This window comes from Miniopterus schreibersii, assembly GCF_964146895.1.
Source record: "Miniopterus schreibersii genome assembly, chromosome: 3".
Taxonomy (NCBI): Eukaryota; Metazoa; Chordata; class Mammalia; order Chiroptera; family Miniopteridae; genus Miniopterus; species Miniopterus schreibersii.
The window spans coordinates 30,344,356-30,360,127 of record NC_138103.1 but is presented as its reverse complement, the minus strand read 5'-3'; the positions used below and the strand labels follow the sequence as shown (position 1 = coordinate 30,360,127).

The 15,772-nt window shown below is 44.6% G+C and overlaps 1 protein-coding gene across 3 annotated transcripts; it reads left to right on the top strand.

Moving 5' to 3' along the window:
• Positions 1–40: 40 nt before the first annotated feature.
• POP7 (POP7 homolog, ribonuclease P/MRP subunit) lies at positions 41–11,010 on the top strand. Of its 3 annotated transcripts, none has more exons than XM_081133579.1 (2): positions 41–348; positions 9,805–10,489. In XM_081133579.1, the coding sequence occupies exon 2, from the start codon at positions 9,815–9,817 to the stop codon at positions 10,235–10,237; it is 423 nt and encodes a 140-aa protein (XP_080989705.1). In that variant the 5' UTR covers positions 41–348; positions 9,805–9,814; the 3' UTR covers positions 10,238–10,489. The 3 variants fall into 3 exon arrangements, with proteins under 3 accessions (XP_080989705.1, XP_080989704.1, XP_080989703.1); XM_081133578.1 differs by lacking the exon at positions 41–348 and adding an exon at positions 9,311–9,378 and having other exon boundaries at positions 9,805–10,656; XM_081133577.1 differs by lacking the exon at positions 41–348 and adding an exon at positions 9,321–9,487 and having other exon boundaries at positions 9,805–11,010.
• Positions 11,011–15,772: the final 4,762 nt, after the last annotated feature.

Below are 15,772 nucleotides of genomic sequence, written 5' to 3'. Positions count from 1 at the left end.
AGGGCCGCCCCCTCCGCCGCCGCCGCTGCCGCCGCCTCCCGCCGCCGCTCCGGCCGGCCCGACCCCTAGGGCCTCGCCTGCTCCCTGCGTGCCCCGCCGGGGTGGCCGGGACGCCCGCCGCCCCCAAATCCCCCGACACGTGACCCGGGAGCCCGTCTCGTCACGTGACGCGGGACTCACTGCGGTCAGGGGTTTGGGGGGTGCCCCCGGGGTACTCCCTGGCTGCCCCCCGACACGTGAAGCGCGATGGTCTCAGAGGCGGCCGCTAGTGACTATCGCCGGCCTCTGATCAGTCGGCTTCCTCCAGGAAGCCTGCCTGTGTTGAAAGAGACCACATACAATATAGAGGTGCGTTTATCAGATGTTTTAGGATATATGCAAGAAGTGGGCAACCTAATGATTTAGGAACAGTCCGAGGCAGTACTGGCTGGTGAGACCTGGAGTTTTATCTGGCTCTGCCACTGACTAATAGGTGACTCTCTTTTGTGGTAATTAGGAGTTAATGTTGTTCTCTGTCCCATCCCCCGCCCCTACTCCACTCCCTTCCAGGAGTCCTGAAAGAATTAAAATTGGTGAATGTGAAAGGCTTTGAAAGGAGATAAGCTACTATGCAAATGTAAAACTTAGATTGACACCTCCTTTGTTTAAAAAAGTGGTTTTCAGGAATGACTTCTCTGAGTCCCTGAGCCTTTTATGATGAAACAGTTTGTGTTTTCATCATTTTCTTTATAAATCATTCCAGAATGTATACTCTACTATCCAGCTTCCTAGAACAGCTGTTACCAAATACAAAATAATCCTTCTCAAAACAGGGAAAAGTAAGTTCAGACTTGTGCCATAACCGAGCGTGGACCTTAGGAGCAACCAGTAAGGCCTTTTGTTCCTGCACTGAGTACCCCCCACCCTCAGGCTTCTCTGCACTTGTAGTTTTAGTGTTTGCTTTTTTCAGTTCCGTTTGCTTTCTTGCGGACTGGATTCTTGCCTCTGTTGCCAATCAAACTGCTTGCTCACAGGCTGGAAAAGGGCAGTAGTTTAAATCAAGGGCTCCTGTGCTGGTTCCATCCATCACCAACTGTGGCCTTGGGCAAATTAATTTCATCTCTCTCCTCTGAATTATATGGTAAAGCATTTAACACAGTGCTTGGCACAGGGCAAGTACTCCACAAATGTTAGCTAATAACGGCTTTTGGTTACACAGGGTCCACAATATTCAGATTGTTAACACTGTATGCAAATGTATCAACAGAATCCAGTCTTGGGTCAGAATTCTCCTAGTATAGCTTATGACAGCTGTTTCTGTGTTGTTTTGTTTTTACTCAAAAGCTTTTGTTGTTGCTTTTTGTTTGTTTTTTAACTTTGCTAGATTGTGTTCTGGGTGGTTGGAGGTTACCAGCAGCCTAACCTCTGAATGAGTGAGGTCTTAGCATGCCTTATTATTAATTAGCAAATCTGAGATTGTAAATTATGATGGAGAAATGGTACAGGGGCAAAGGGAAGGGAGACCTCTGTGGACTGGGAGCAGTTGGGGACAGTGGTGGCTTGTGCTGAGCTGGAAGGAGGGGGCAAGATTTAGGTAGATTTAGGAAAAGTGGGCATCCCCTTGAGAATAGTGGCAATGCAGGCTGATGGGAGAAGAGGATCTGGATTGCTAGTTGGACGAGCAGTGAAGTGACATTTCAGTTCAGGGCCTTGAATGCTACCGTGAAAATGTTTTTGATCCAAGAGTAGCACCCACTAGATGCAGCGAGTCGAGGAGAGCAAAATGACTCCAGGATATAAAATTGGAATCATCCCCCATGGTTTCCTGTGTACCAGCTTGTGACCCTGGGCAAGTCCTTTCCCCCCATTGCTGCTGCTGCTGACACTATGGAAATGAATCCTATAAGCACCTTCTTTGAGAAAGGAAACTATATCACTCTCCCATACAGTACTAAAGAAAAAAATTACAAACAATACACTTAGACCTAAAATATTTTTATTTGGGTGCTATGCTATAAAATGTCTTGGACTGTGTTGTTTTAAATTTGCAAGATTTTTTGCCTGGCCAGTGTGGCTCAGCGGTTGAACATCAACCTATGATCCAGGAGATCACTGTTCAATTCCCAGTCAGGGCACGTACCTGTGTTGTGGGCACGATCCCTGGTGTGGGGCGTAAGGGGGGCAGCCAATCAATGACTCTATCATCGTGGATGTTTCTGTCTCTCTTTTCCTCTCTCTCCTTTCTGAAATCAATGAAGACATATTAAAAGAATAAATTGCAAGCTTTAGAACTAAACAGATTTGGTTAGATGATTAATCTAGATGAAAAGAAAGTCTCAAGACTAAGCAGCCAAGGGGGTTGGGTGGAAGGGGCCAGTGGGAGGAAAATAAGGGACATCTGTAATACTATGGGCAATAAAAAATAAACTTAAAAAATAAAAATAGAAGATGCATGTCCCATAAGAAAAAAGTCTAAACAGCCATGATCTGCCTTTTTTCTTTTTTTTAATTTTTATTGTGATTTTTATTTTAATCCTCACCTGAGGATATTTTTTCCATTGCTTTTCGGAGAGAGTGGAAGAAGGGGGAGAGAGAGAAAAAAAAAGCTGACGTGAGAGAGACATCAGTTGGTTGCCTCCCGGATGCCCCCAACCCGGGCCAGGGATCAAGCCCGCAATCAAGGTATGTGCCCTTGGCGGAAATCGAATCAGAGACCTTTGAGTCCTCAGGCCAACACTCTAATCAGAGAAAATCCGGCTAGGGCTGCCTTTTTTCTTAATGGCAGATTCCTCTGTGGTGGTTGTCTTCAATGAAATGTAAAAAGATAAAGACCATCTTAGTGTCAAATCAGTTTATTACAGAGCTTGGCTTCACCCACTTAAATTGTGAACCTTTATATTTATCTGGATGTCAAAGTTTGGAAAACATATTTTTGACATCACAAAAAGGAACACAACTTGAGTAATAGTTCACAAACTTCTTATTTTTAATTAACAGACAAAAATGGGCCTTAAAATTAATTTATTGCATTCAGAATTAGTTTCTACCATGTACTAAGTTCTTTGGTCTACCAAATATAACTTCTTTCAAGTCACCAGTGACCCACATTGCTAAATCCACTGGTTCAGCAGCATATGATAGTCAGTCACTCCTTCCTCCAGGAAATGCTTTCTTCACCTGGCTTCCATACTCCCTTGGATTTCCTCCTATCTCACTAGCTGCTCCTGAGTCCTTTGCTCTGGTTCCTACTCTTCTCCCCTATCTTCCAGAACTTAGTCCTTCTAGACCTCTCCATTGTAACATGAGGAAGTACACAGGATATGAGCCCCACTGCTAGACATTCTGTCTCAGCTTAGCCATTGCTTCCTCCAAGGTCACATTGGCTATTCCCTCTTGGGGGTCTACCAAATCCTGTACATTCTTCCCACTGGTCATATTATCTTGCACATTTGCCTTCCACACTAACTATGAGCTGCTTAGCATAGTATTCTATGATATAACCAATATTCCAATCATCTAACAGGGCTCCTTGATCCCACCTTTATTGCTGAGTAGTAGTCCATGGTGTGGATGTACCACAGTTTAACTGTTCACCTGCTGAAAGACACCTGGGTTGTTTCCAGTTTAGACTATTACAAATAAAGCTGCTATGACGTATGTGTACAGGTTTTAAGTGCTCAGGAGCATTCTGGTGGGTCATATGGTGCTTGTATGTTTAGTTTTACAAGAAACTGCCAAACTGCTTTCCAAATGGCTGTACCATTTACCATTTCCACAAGTGGTGCATAAGAGATCCATACGTATGTATGACAAGTTTCTCTGCATTCTTGTCAGCACTTGGTATTGTCAAGATTTTTTATGTTGGATATTCTAATAGGTACATAGTAGTCATCATAGTTTTAATGGCTAACGATATTGAACATCTTATGTGCTTATTTGGCATCCTGATAGTATCTGTTCAAGACTTATGCCTATTTTCTAATTGAGTTGTTTTCTAACTCTTGAGTTTAGAGAGTTCTTTATATATTCTGGATACAAGTCTTTTGTCAGATATGATTTGCAAATATTTTTCCCCCATTCTGTGGCAGCTTTTTAAATTCTATTAATGTGGGCTTTCACAGAGTAAAAGTTTTTAATTTTGATGAAGTACAATTTACCAATTTTTTTCTTTAATAGATTGTACTTTTGGAGTTGTGTCAAAAAACTCTTCACCTGACCCTATGTTATGAAGATGTTTTCTTCTGAAAGGTTTATAGTTTATATTTAGATCTACCATCCATTTTGTATTAATTTTTTTTTGTTTTGTTAATCCTCACCCAAGGATATTTTTTTCACTGATTTTTTTTTAAAGAGAGTGGAAAGGTGGGGGAGAAATAGAAACATCGATGTGAGAGAGACATATCAATTGGTTGCCTCCTGCACTCGCCCCAAGTGGGGTGGGGATTGAGCTTGCAACCAAGTATGTGCCCAGATCCTTCAGTAGGAGGGCCAACACTCTAGCCACTGAGCCAAACTGGCTAGGGTGTGTTAATTTTTTTCATAGGGCTGAAGTTCAGTTCTTTGCCTATTTGTCCAATTGCTTTAACACCACTTGCTGAAAAGACTTATTCTTTCCCCATTCGACTGCTTTTACACTATTGTCAAAAAGCAGCTGGCTGTACTTGTGTGAATCTATTTCTGGGTTCTCTGTTCCATTTTATTGATTTTTGTGTCTATCCCTTGGCAGATTCCACACTGTCTTGATATTGTATTTATATCATAAGTTTTAAAATCAGTGAGTGTGATTCCAATTTTTTCTTTTTCAAAATTGCTTTAACTTTTCTTGTCTTTCCATATAAACTTTACAATAAACTTGTTTAAATCTGCAAAAATTCTTGCTGGGATTTTCATAGGAATTGTATTAAAGCTAGAGATCAGTTTGGAGAGAATTGATATCTTCACTGTTGAGCCTTCTGATACACGGACATGGTATAGCTCTGTATTTACTTAAATCTTTGATATTTTTCATCAGCATTTTGTAGTTTTTCAGCATACAGATTTTGTAGATGTTTTGTTAGGCTTATATGTAAATATTTCTCCTACTTTCCTCCATCTCTGGGGTAATTGTAAATGATATTATTGTGTTTTAAATTTTAGTTTCCAATTGTTTGTTTCCAGTATGTAGAAATACAATTGATTTTTATTTTATTTTAAAAATATGATTTTTATTGATTTCAGAGAGAGGAAGGCAGAGGGAGAGAGAGGCAGAAACATCAATGATGAGAGAGTCATTGATTGGCCGCCTCCTGTATGCCCCCTGCTGGGGATTGAGCCCACAACCCGGGCATGTGCCCTGACTGGGAATTGAACCGTGATCTCCTGGATCCTAGGTCGATGCTCAACTGCTGAGCCATGCCCAGCAGGACTACAATTGATTTTTTTTTAAAAATATATTTTTACTGATTTCAGAGAGAGGGAGAGATAGAAACATCAATGATGAGTCATTGGTTGGCTGCCTCCTGTACGCCCTCTGCTGGGGATCGAGCCTGCAACCTGGGCGTGTGCCCTGACCCGGAATTGAAAGCTATTTCCTGGAGCTTAAGTCGATGCTCAACCACTGAGCCATGCCGGCTGGGCTACAATTGATTTTTTTGGTATGTTAATCTTATATCCTGCAAGCTTGCTAAACTCATTTATTTATACTTTTTTTTGTAGACTCCTTGGGATTTTTTATGTATATAGTCATGTCATCTGCAAATAGAGACAGTTTTATTTCTTTCTTTCCAATTGGTATCCTTTTCTTGCTTTATTGCATTGGCTTGGACTTCCAACAATAAGAGTGGTGAAAGAAGACATTCTTTTTGTCTGGCTGGGCATGACTTATCGTTTGAGCATTGACCTATGATCCAGGAGATCACGGTTCAATTCCCAGTCAGGGCACATGCCTGGGTTGTGTGCAGGCTCGATCCCCAGTCAGGGGTGTGCAGGAGGCAGCCAATCAATGACAACTCTCTCATCATTGATGTTTCAACTCTCCCAGCCTTTCCTCTCTCTGAAATCAATAAGGATATATGTAAAAAAAAATTCAAATAAAAAAAGACTTTTTTAAAATTTGTTTTTTTAAAAAAATATCTCTTTATTAATTTCATGGAGAGGAAGAGAGAAGGAGAGAGAGAGAGAGAGAGAGAGAGATAGAAACATCAATGATGAGAGAGTCCTCATTGGTCAGCTGTCTCCTGCACGCCCTCTGCCCGCAACCCGGGCATGTGCCCTGACCAGGAGTCAAACTGCGATCTCCTGGATCCTAGGATGATGCTCAACCGCTGAGCCATGCCTGGCCGGGCAGAAGACATTCTTTTAAAAGAAAGGTGGCCAGTCTTTTACCATTAAGTATAATGATAGCTGTAGGTTTTTTGTAGATGCTCTTTATCAGGTTGAAGAAGTTTCTTCTATTCTTTGTTCGCCTAGAATTTTTAAAATCAGAAATGGATGCTAAATTATGTGAAATAGTTTTTCTGCATCAATTGATGTGATCATTTGAATTTTTTTCTTTAGACTGTTAATGTGGTAGATATATATATATATATTTTTAAGAAAGTTATAGTGTTTTTTGTTTTTTAAATATATCTTTATTGATTTCAGAGAGAGGAAAGGAGAGAAAGAGAGAGAGATAGAAACATCAATGATGATGACTGGGAATTGAACCGTGATCTCCTGGATCATAGGTCAATGAGAGAGTCATTGATCAAGCCCACAACCCGGGCATGTTCCCTGACCGGGAATCGAACCCCGATCGCCTGGATCCTAAGTCGATGCTCAACCTCTGAGCCACGCCCGGCCTGGCTGTGGTAGATATATTGATTGGCTTTCTTATGTTGAACCATCTTTGAAATCAGCCCTACTTGGTCATGGTTTATAATTCTTTTTATATACAGTAGTCTCCACTTATCTGAGGGGGATACATTCTAAGACGCAAGTGGTTACCTAAACACAGATAGTACCAAACCCTATATATTACTGTGTTTCTTCTATATACATACCTTTTCACTTAAAGGAAGCACTTTACTGCTTCTCTTTGGCATATCTTAATTGCCAGCCTCACTACTCTTGCTGTTTGGGGTCATTAAGTAAAATAAGTGATACCTCGACAGTTCATCTGATAACCAAGATGGCTTCTAAGTGATTAATGGGTAGGTAGTATATACAGTGTGGGTATGCTGGACAAAGGGATGAGTCACATCCCAGGAGAGCAGGAAGGCAAGATTTCATCACACTATTCGGAACAGCATACAGTTTTAAACTTATGAATTACTTGTGTAATATTCCATGTAATATTTTCAGATGCCAGGTGACCATGGGTAACTGAAATAGTGGAAAGTGAAACCGTGGATAAAGGGAGACTACCGTTAGATTCAACTGGCTAACATTTTGTTGAGGATTTTGCATTTTTGTTCATGAGAGATATTGGTCTGTAGTTTTCTTCATTTGTATTTGTCTGGTTTTGACCTCATAAAATAAGTTGGGAAATGTTCCTTCCTACTCTGTTTTCTGGAAGAGATTGAGTTAAATTTGTGTTATTTTTTCCTTTGGTAGAATTCACTAGTGAAACCATCTGGGCCTAGATATTCCTTCTTCTAAAGGTTTTTCTTAAAGCTATTTATTAATTTAATTACTTTAATAGTTATAGGGCTATTCAGATTATCAATTTCATCTTGGGTGAGTTTGGTTGGTTGTGGTTTTCTAGGAATTAGTCCACTTTAAGTTGTCCAATTTCTGTGTGTAGAATTGTTTGTATTACTCTCTTAGTATCTTGTAGTGTATGAGGGGTCTCTAGTGCTATCCCCACTTTCATTTCTATAATCATAATTTGAGTCTTCTTTTTTTGTCCTCTCTTTTTAGCCAGTCTTGCTAGATCAATTTTATTTATCTTTTCAAAGAACTAGCTTTTGGTTTGAGTTTCTTTATTGTCTTTCCATCTGTCATTGACTTTTCCTTTATATTACTTCCTCCCATCTTCTTGCTTTGGCTTTATTTGGCTCTTCTTTTTCTAGTTCCTTGAGGTAGAAGCTTAGATTATGCTTCCCTTCTTTTAAAAATACTGATCAGTTGTTCCAGAGTACTACTTGGTTCCTGGAAGAACTGTTTATCCATTAAAACTCAGCTCAGATGTCACTTCTGAGACAGAATAGGGTTGTAAACAGCCTTTCCTCTTTACCTACTACCTCACCACCACCACCACCCCATACTCCCCCAAAACTTGTGGTTAATGAAAGAATCTGAAGCTAAAAGAACTATGGGATTTAACTAGTGCTTGGAGTTCTTTCTAACCAACAGTAAAATGAGGTTAGACTCCACCCTAGGCAACTAGAGAGGGGTCTGGGGGCCATAAAAATTCCAACTCACATGTATAGGCTTCCAGTTCATAAGGTTATATTGGGCTTCACAACTCCATGGCAAGACAGGAGTTACCCCATTTGAATGATGGGAAAACTCAAGCGGAGAGTAGTTCAAGATCCCCAATGAGGGCCTAACGCATTTTGGAAGGTCACTCTCCAGAAGCTGTACCATTGTGGGCAGAGAACCCCCTCCCCAGGCAAAGTCAACCTCTCCCCACTGGTCTTAGGGGGCCAGGACCCCCGCCCCACCACCAGTGCTTCGCCTTGCCCTGCCCACTAGGGGGCGCAAGTCCCTGCTCCCAGGTCGCGGGGAGCCACCGAGGAACTGGTGGGTGATACTTGAGGGGTATGGGTGGGTCAGCGTACCCCCAGGGAGCCTTGAAACCGGGGCCTCATAGTTTGGGTCCCCAAGGCCGGGCCTGGGGTCAGCCTAGCAACAGACAGGGGAGAGGGACAGGTCTGTCCCTGTGAACTGCAGGGGAGTCCAGGGACGCTGTCCTCTGTTGAGGGCCAAACCTCACCAGTCAATGCCCCCCTCCGTCTTTGGGCAACAGGGACTTTGGGCAGGAGTTCAGCTCTGTCAACTCTGTCACGCCTCCTTCACCAGAGGAACTGCAATGGAGGCAGGAGCCCAGACTTCGTCTTCAGGCTCCTTTGCAATCCCGTTCTCCTGAATTCGCAGCGCTCCCTGCTGTCTTTGCAAGACCCTTGCTCACATTCTCCATGCCCCTAGAATAGCCGCCCTTATCCCCCAACTCCAAGACCCCTCCGTGGGCCAGGAGCTTGGACTGGCCTGGGGAGGCCGACCCCCCTCCTCCTAGGTCCTCCCCGCTTCCACTCGATACCCGCCCCCTGCCGCTGAGCTCCGCCTCGGAGGCGTGCACCGTGGTGGATCCCATCACTCCGGGAAGCCTCGCGTTACTCAAACATCTCACGCGGTTGCTCGGGCGCTCAAGATAAGGGGCGGGGCGAACGGAGGCCCGGAAGGCGGTTCTTGGATCTTTTGGATCTCGCAGAAGCCGGTGTGGGTTGCCTGCGATCTGGCGTTCCTTTGAGCGCCCCTTTCCTTCTCTTTCTTTCTTCGGGTCTGGGGGTCCTGGGCTGCACTTTCTATTAGCTGGTTGGCACAACACGTGAGTGACCTGGCAGGGGAGAGGGTCGCGTGCGCACAGGAGGCCACTGTGGACCAGAGATAGTAGGCGCGAAAGAGAGGGAAGAGGGTGGTGTCGGGGCTTGAGGTAGGGGGTGATGTGATAAATGAATAGGAACTCAGAGCTGGTGGCGGAGGAGACGCGAAAGCTTGAGGTGATGGGCGGGGACTGAGGCCGGAAGCGAAGAGGGGCGTTGAGTGCGCCCCCTGCTGGCTACACCTTTGGGACAGGAAATGGTGTAGGAAAGGCAACAAAATCGCTGGTCACCCCTTGCTGATCTTGCCTTTTTCCCATGCCAGGGCACGCAACATGGCAGAAAACCGAGAGCACCGTGGGGCCGTGGAGGCTGAGCTGGATCCGGTGGAATACACCCTTCGGAAGCGGCTGCCCCACCGCCTGCCCCGGAGGCCCAATGACATTTATGTCAACATGAAGACTGACTTTAAGGCCCAGCTGGCCCGTTGCCAGAAGCTGCTGGACGGAGGAGCGCGGGGTCAGAAGGCATGCACCGAGATCTACATACATGGCTTGGGCCTGGCCATCAGTCGCGCAATCAACATTGCCCTACAGCTGCAGGCGGGCAGCTTTGGGTCCTTGCAGGTGGCTGCCAATACCTCCACAGTGGAACTTATTGATGAACTGGAACCAGAGACTGATACACGAGAGCCGCTGACCCGCATCAGAAACAACTCGGCCATCCACATCCGAGTTTTCAGGGTCACACCGAAGTAATTAAAATGAGTCTGGCTCACCTTATACAGCCACTCTCAGCTAGGGTCAGGTATGACTCTCCTTGTACTGAATACTGTCATGGACCTCCTGCCAGAGCCATATAAGGAAAATCCTGTCATCTCATATTCCAAAGGACTCTGAATTGAGAGAGGGAGAGTGTCTCTTGTTGGGCCCAAGCAGTAGGTCTTCCTGAATCTTTGTGGTCTGTAACCAACCATTTTCCTAGGCAATAAAAAGTATTGAGTCATGTTAATATGCATCCACCCCACTGCCACTGCCTTTCCCCTTTGTGAAGTCTGTGTGTACCTAAAAAGGAGAGTAGGAAACTTGACAATTATTTAGGTGTAGGAGGGAAACCTGAGGTGCCTTTACAGAGAGTATACATTGAACTATGGATAGTGTAACATAAACTTGAGTACAATGCAGAAGCCTGACAACCCAATGTTTGCTTTAAAATTTCTCATTCTCTCAGAGGCAGGCCGAATGGATAAGATGTACACTCTTGCCCGCTGAATGCACCTGGGATAGTTGTATCCTCAGAAGCATCAGGCTCTGGTAGAAGTTCCTAGGCACAGGAAAGGTGAGGGTTTAAAAATGAAGGAAGCAAAGACTGGGGACTCCTTTGTATCAAGCTCTGTGGTAGGGACTGACACGTGGCTTTATTCACTTCTTGATCCTGCAGGGCCCAAATTGTCCTAAGCAACTATAGTCCAGAGCCCCTTCATACCTTTTTGGCTGGGCTGCTCTAGTGGGAAAAGAAAGCCTCCCCCTTGAATTACTGGCACACAGATAATAAATACTCTTTGTTTAGGTATTTTTAGAAAGATCTGATTTCTCATGTTTATCAAACTAGAGTCATCTGAAGCAGTGTTTATTAAATGGTTGGTGATCCATTTGTGGCTCTTGAAGTCAACTTACTGGATCGTAGACTTCAAAAGTAAGTAGAAGAAAGTGCAACTTGAATGGCAGTTTTGTTGCCACTTTTTCAGTTATTGGTGTGTTTAAATATACACGTGTACTAGGTATGTAAATTGTTTTAGTGTGGTCAAGATCACACGTTTGCAAATCTCTGATTTAAAGGTTAGTAACAGAATTTTGCTCTAGTTTGCTTGAAGGTAATTTGGTTTGGGTTTTGAAAATCAGGCTTCTCATTTATTGAAATCCCTTCTGGCTTGAGTATTCCTATTGATGAGGGACTTTGATGCTGGGTGAGTGACTGCCAGTAACTCAGGAAAGTGGACTCCTTATAGAAGGACCAGTGCTTCATTCAAACAACTAAACAGGTGCTGAGTACCTACTGTGAGCCAAGGCCTGGGTTGGGCCCTGGGGATACAAAGGTGAGTATAAAATGGCCTCGGTCTTCAAGTAGTTCATCATTTAATTGGGAAGGTGGATACACAGTTTTTATGAATGAAAGAGTAAGAGTAGCCATGATATGGAAATATGGAGAAGGAAATGCTAACTTCCTGGTAGGATCCAAGATGGTTTCACCTTTCACCTGGGTTTTGAAGGATGAATAGGAGCTTGCCAGGCCAAAAAAGAAAGGAGAGGGCATATCTGATAGAGGGATTGGTATGCACAAAGGGCATTCATGAATAGGTAGGACATGTTCTGGTGCTGGAGAGTCAGTGGCTAGAAAGCATGATGCTGGGGAGACAAGATGGGAGATATTCCTATCATACCCCCTACCCCCCCACTCGCCTATCATTCTTGATTGCAAGGCTCCCTTGCCCTGGAGCCCCCCAGGAGCAGAGGATCTAGCAGGGAGCTGGATGGAACTATGTGTCTCCCTGCACGTATGTGTTCTTGTGTCTGCGCTCCTGGCCTGGGCCCAGCTGAGGTGGCAGGCAGCCCTTTTGCATTTGGTTTGTTTTGGCAGCTATGTCTCCAAGCCTATTTGTTGTTTCTATTCCATGTTCTCTCACTGCTTGCCAGTGCGGCTTCCCTCAGTGGCAGGTTTATAGAAACAGCCCTTAGACATTGGAGGGTGTGGGGGCAGGTAGCTGGGTTATTAGTTCTGTCAGGCTTTTAACTGTGGTTTGCCTGGTAGGGTGGAAGGCCCTGAGGACACATGAACTGATTTGGATGTGCTGATGATTCTCCCAGGAGAGTCCCCACAGTATGTCCCAGCGAGGTCCTGGTGGTGGTGAGGAGTTGGGGGAGGAATGGTATGTTCTACATACTCTTTTTTGTTGTTAATCCTCACCCAAGGATAATTTTTTCCATAGATTTGGGGGGGAGGCAGGGGGAGAGAGAGAAAGAAACATTGATGTGAGAGAGACATCAATTCGTTGCCTCCCGCATGCGCTCCAACCAGGGCCAGGAAACAAACCAGCAACCCAGGTACATGCCCTTGAGTGGGAATTGAACCTGCGACCCCTCAGTGTGCTGGCTGATGCTCTAACCACTGAGCAACAGTGGCCAGGGCCCACATACCCTTTTGAACCTATGGAGAAGTTGGACTAGAAGTATTTGTCTAATGTAGTTCTTTAGGGAAGAGATGTCCAACTGCACAGAGATTTGGAGTGAGGCTAAGGTTATCCCACCAAGAAAGAAGTCTGAAAATAACCACTTAAGACTTCATTTTCCTAATGGCATTATGGATGCTTTGTAATTTATGTTTTTTGGTTTAACCATGTTTTCTAGTTTTTCAATGACCATATATATTAATTTATAGTATTCACTCTCTTTTTAAATTGATTTTAGAGAGGAAGGGAGAGAAAGAGAAACATCAATTTGTTGTTTCACTTTGTGCATTTATTGGTTGATTCTTGCATGTGCCCTGATTGGAGACTGAACCCACAACCTTAACATATTGGTATGACACTAACCAATTGAACTACCTGGCCAGTGCCAAATTGTTTTTGTAGTAAGAAAATGTTAATTTTTTACAAAGCCTGTTCTTTTGCTCTGTTCTCTAGGTGGGGTGATCAGGGAGTTAGTCATCAAACTGACGAGATAACCTCAAGAAGTGATTTCATTGCCCAGTCCAGTAAGGAATAAATATCTGACTGATAGATGGATGGATGGGTGGATGCACAGGAAAACAGGTTGCTCTCTACTTTATAACAAGCCTCTGCTCCCTTGGAAAACATCAAATGTCTTGTCATTGGAAATATGCAAGCAGAGAGGGTGGACTTTCACCTTCACGAGCCCTCCTAGGCCCCTTCCAAGTCCATGAATTTTTTTTTTTTTAATATATCTATTGATTTCAGAGAGACTAAGGGAGAGGGAGAGAGAGAGAGAAACTCTCTCATCGCAGAATCAATGATAAGAGAGATTGATCAACTGCCTCCTGCATGCCTTCCACAGGGGATTGAGCCCACAACCCAGGCATGTGCCCTGACTGGCAATCGAACCCCGATTTCTTGGATCATAGGTTGATGTTCAACTGCTGAGCCATGCTGGCTGGGCCGTGAATATTGTCTGCTGCAAGAAAAATACACTTTCCTGAAAGTACTAAACTTATTTGCTGGTTCATGAAATAAGACATGAACAGAAGGGCTCACTTATATACAGATTAAGGATACCTGTGGGGTCAAACAGTAGGTTCTTGTAATTTACCAGTTCTCAGTGAACCATGGACAATTTGGGAAAATATTTGCTAAATTTGGATGTTTAAGTGTATGTCTAAGGCTGCTATGAACTTCCCTCTAGTAGATCTTGGCCTATATTCCTCCAAGTAGGAAGAGCCTATAGGATCACCCAGTAGAGTTCATGCAAAATCCTTCATCCTTGAGCCCCAAGTTAACAAAATGAAACTTTTGTATTCACAGTTGTACACCTGCAAAGGCCTTACAAAGGAGAAAAACATTACTCCCAATGATATTGCCAATAGTGTTTTGTTTCATTTAGGACTAATTTTATTTTTGCTTGGATAGGAAAGTTACCCTGGCCAGTTTAGCAGCTCTGTCTTCTGATACGGGATGCGTGATGTGGGAAGGGGCTTAGGAATATTCAGTGATACTTGTGATCTAGAGTCCCAGGATGTGGGCTGACACTTTTCACAGAAACCTAACTGGAGGAAGTGGTTCTGGAGCTCCACGTGGAGGTAGTGGTGCTCTGGGTGCCCTACTTCAAGGACTCAAGTGTTTGGGGGATTCAAGAGACAACTAAGGAAGGTGGCCCCATAATGCTTGTCTAGGGTGGACCCAAAGGCCTCATTCAGTCCAAGGGCTTCGAGCTTCTTTGGGGACCCACATTGATGGCACAAGAAATTCCTGGTTGGCCCCAGGCTTTGAATAAACTAAGTTTGAGACTTGTCGTGATATCTGTGTCTTAACCCACCTCTAACTCCCACAGTGACACCATTTCGCTCAGTTGTGTTCAGGGGCAAGTTTCTCCCAAGTATAGTCAGTGTGCCCAGCTCCCCAGAGGGAACAGTGGAAGATGCTGGAAGAAGGTGGAAGAATATGCTGGGGGCTTGTTCTCCAGGCCTCCTAAGTGAGAACAAATAGCAGGGATAATAAAGCAGAGCGTAGGAATAACAGCATTATTGATCACCCTATGCCAGGTATTACATAATCCCTTCATAGCGGTGGGAAGTGATTACTATGATTTTCACCATCCCCATTCTATAGAAACAAGGTTCAGAGATAAAGTCACAAGTCAAGTGCTAGCTAGTAAGTGGTGGAGCTCAGGCCACCAACCTGGGCTACCTTGTTTACTGAACAACCCCTTTGGGTCGCTAGGTCACAGTGCTGCTTGCCGAGAACAGAAACCTGGATTTGGTTTTCCTGGCTACTTTTGGCCAAGGAAGCAGCCCTTACATCAATTTCTCCAAATTGATCTTTGCACAGGACTTTCTTTCTCCAGCAGGGATCCCTTCTCCAGCATTCTTGCTCCCTTTCCAGTTCCCCAAGGGCCAGGAAGCCCTCCCCCACCCCATCCTCCAAGGTCCTCGGCCACCTCACTTCCCAGCACAGAAGGTCTTCTGGGCCACTAGCTGAACTCTTGAGTCAAGCCAAGAAGCAACTGCTTGGAAAGCAGGGTAGGAGAGGCCCAGAGGCCCCCCTCCTTATCCCCAACTCCAGGCAGCTGGGGCTTCGTGCTGCCTGGGGTCTGGGACAACTCAGGGGGGCTGTAAATTTGCTTCTCCTTGGATTTTCAATCTGAATTGGCTGCCAGGAAAACTTCATGGAACAGAGCCTGCCTCCGCCCCCGCCATCCTCTGGTCACAACCGTCCCTTTCCAGACCCTGCCTCAGTGGCTGCCTGCACAGGAAGTGGAGGGAGGCTTCATAAGCCCCCAAGACCCCAGAGCTAGGTTGTCCAGGCATGGCTCCGGGGATGGATGGTTTACTTACTCCCTCTAGGTCAATCCCTGGCTGAGGTATCTGGAGTGGAGGGACCACATAATGCAAGCCATATATAAGTGATAGCCATAAATGGGAAACATTTTAAGTGCCTCGTGAGTACCAAGGTGAACAAGACCTGTCAGACACTTTCCCTTTGCTCTCTTCTCTGACTAACAGGGCACTTTTGCTGCATGACTCCAGAGAGTACCATTCTCATCAGAGTCTCTACGAATGGCACC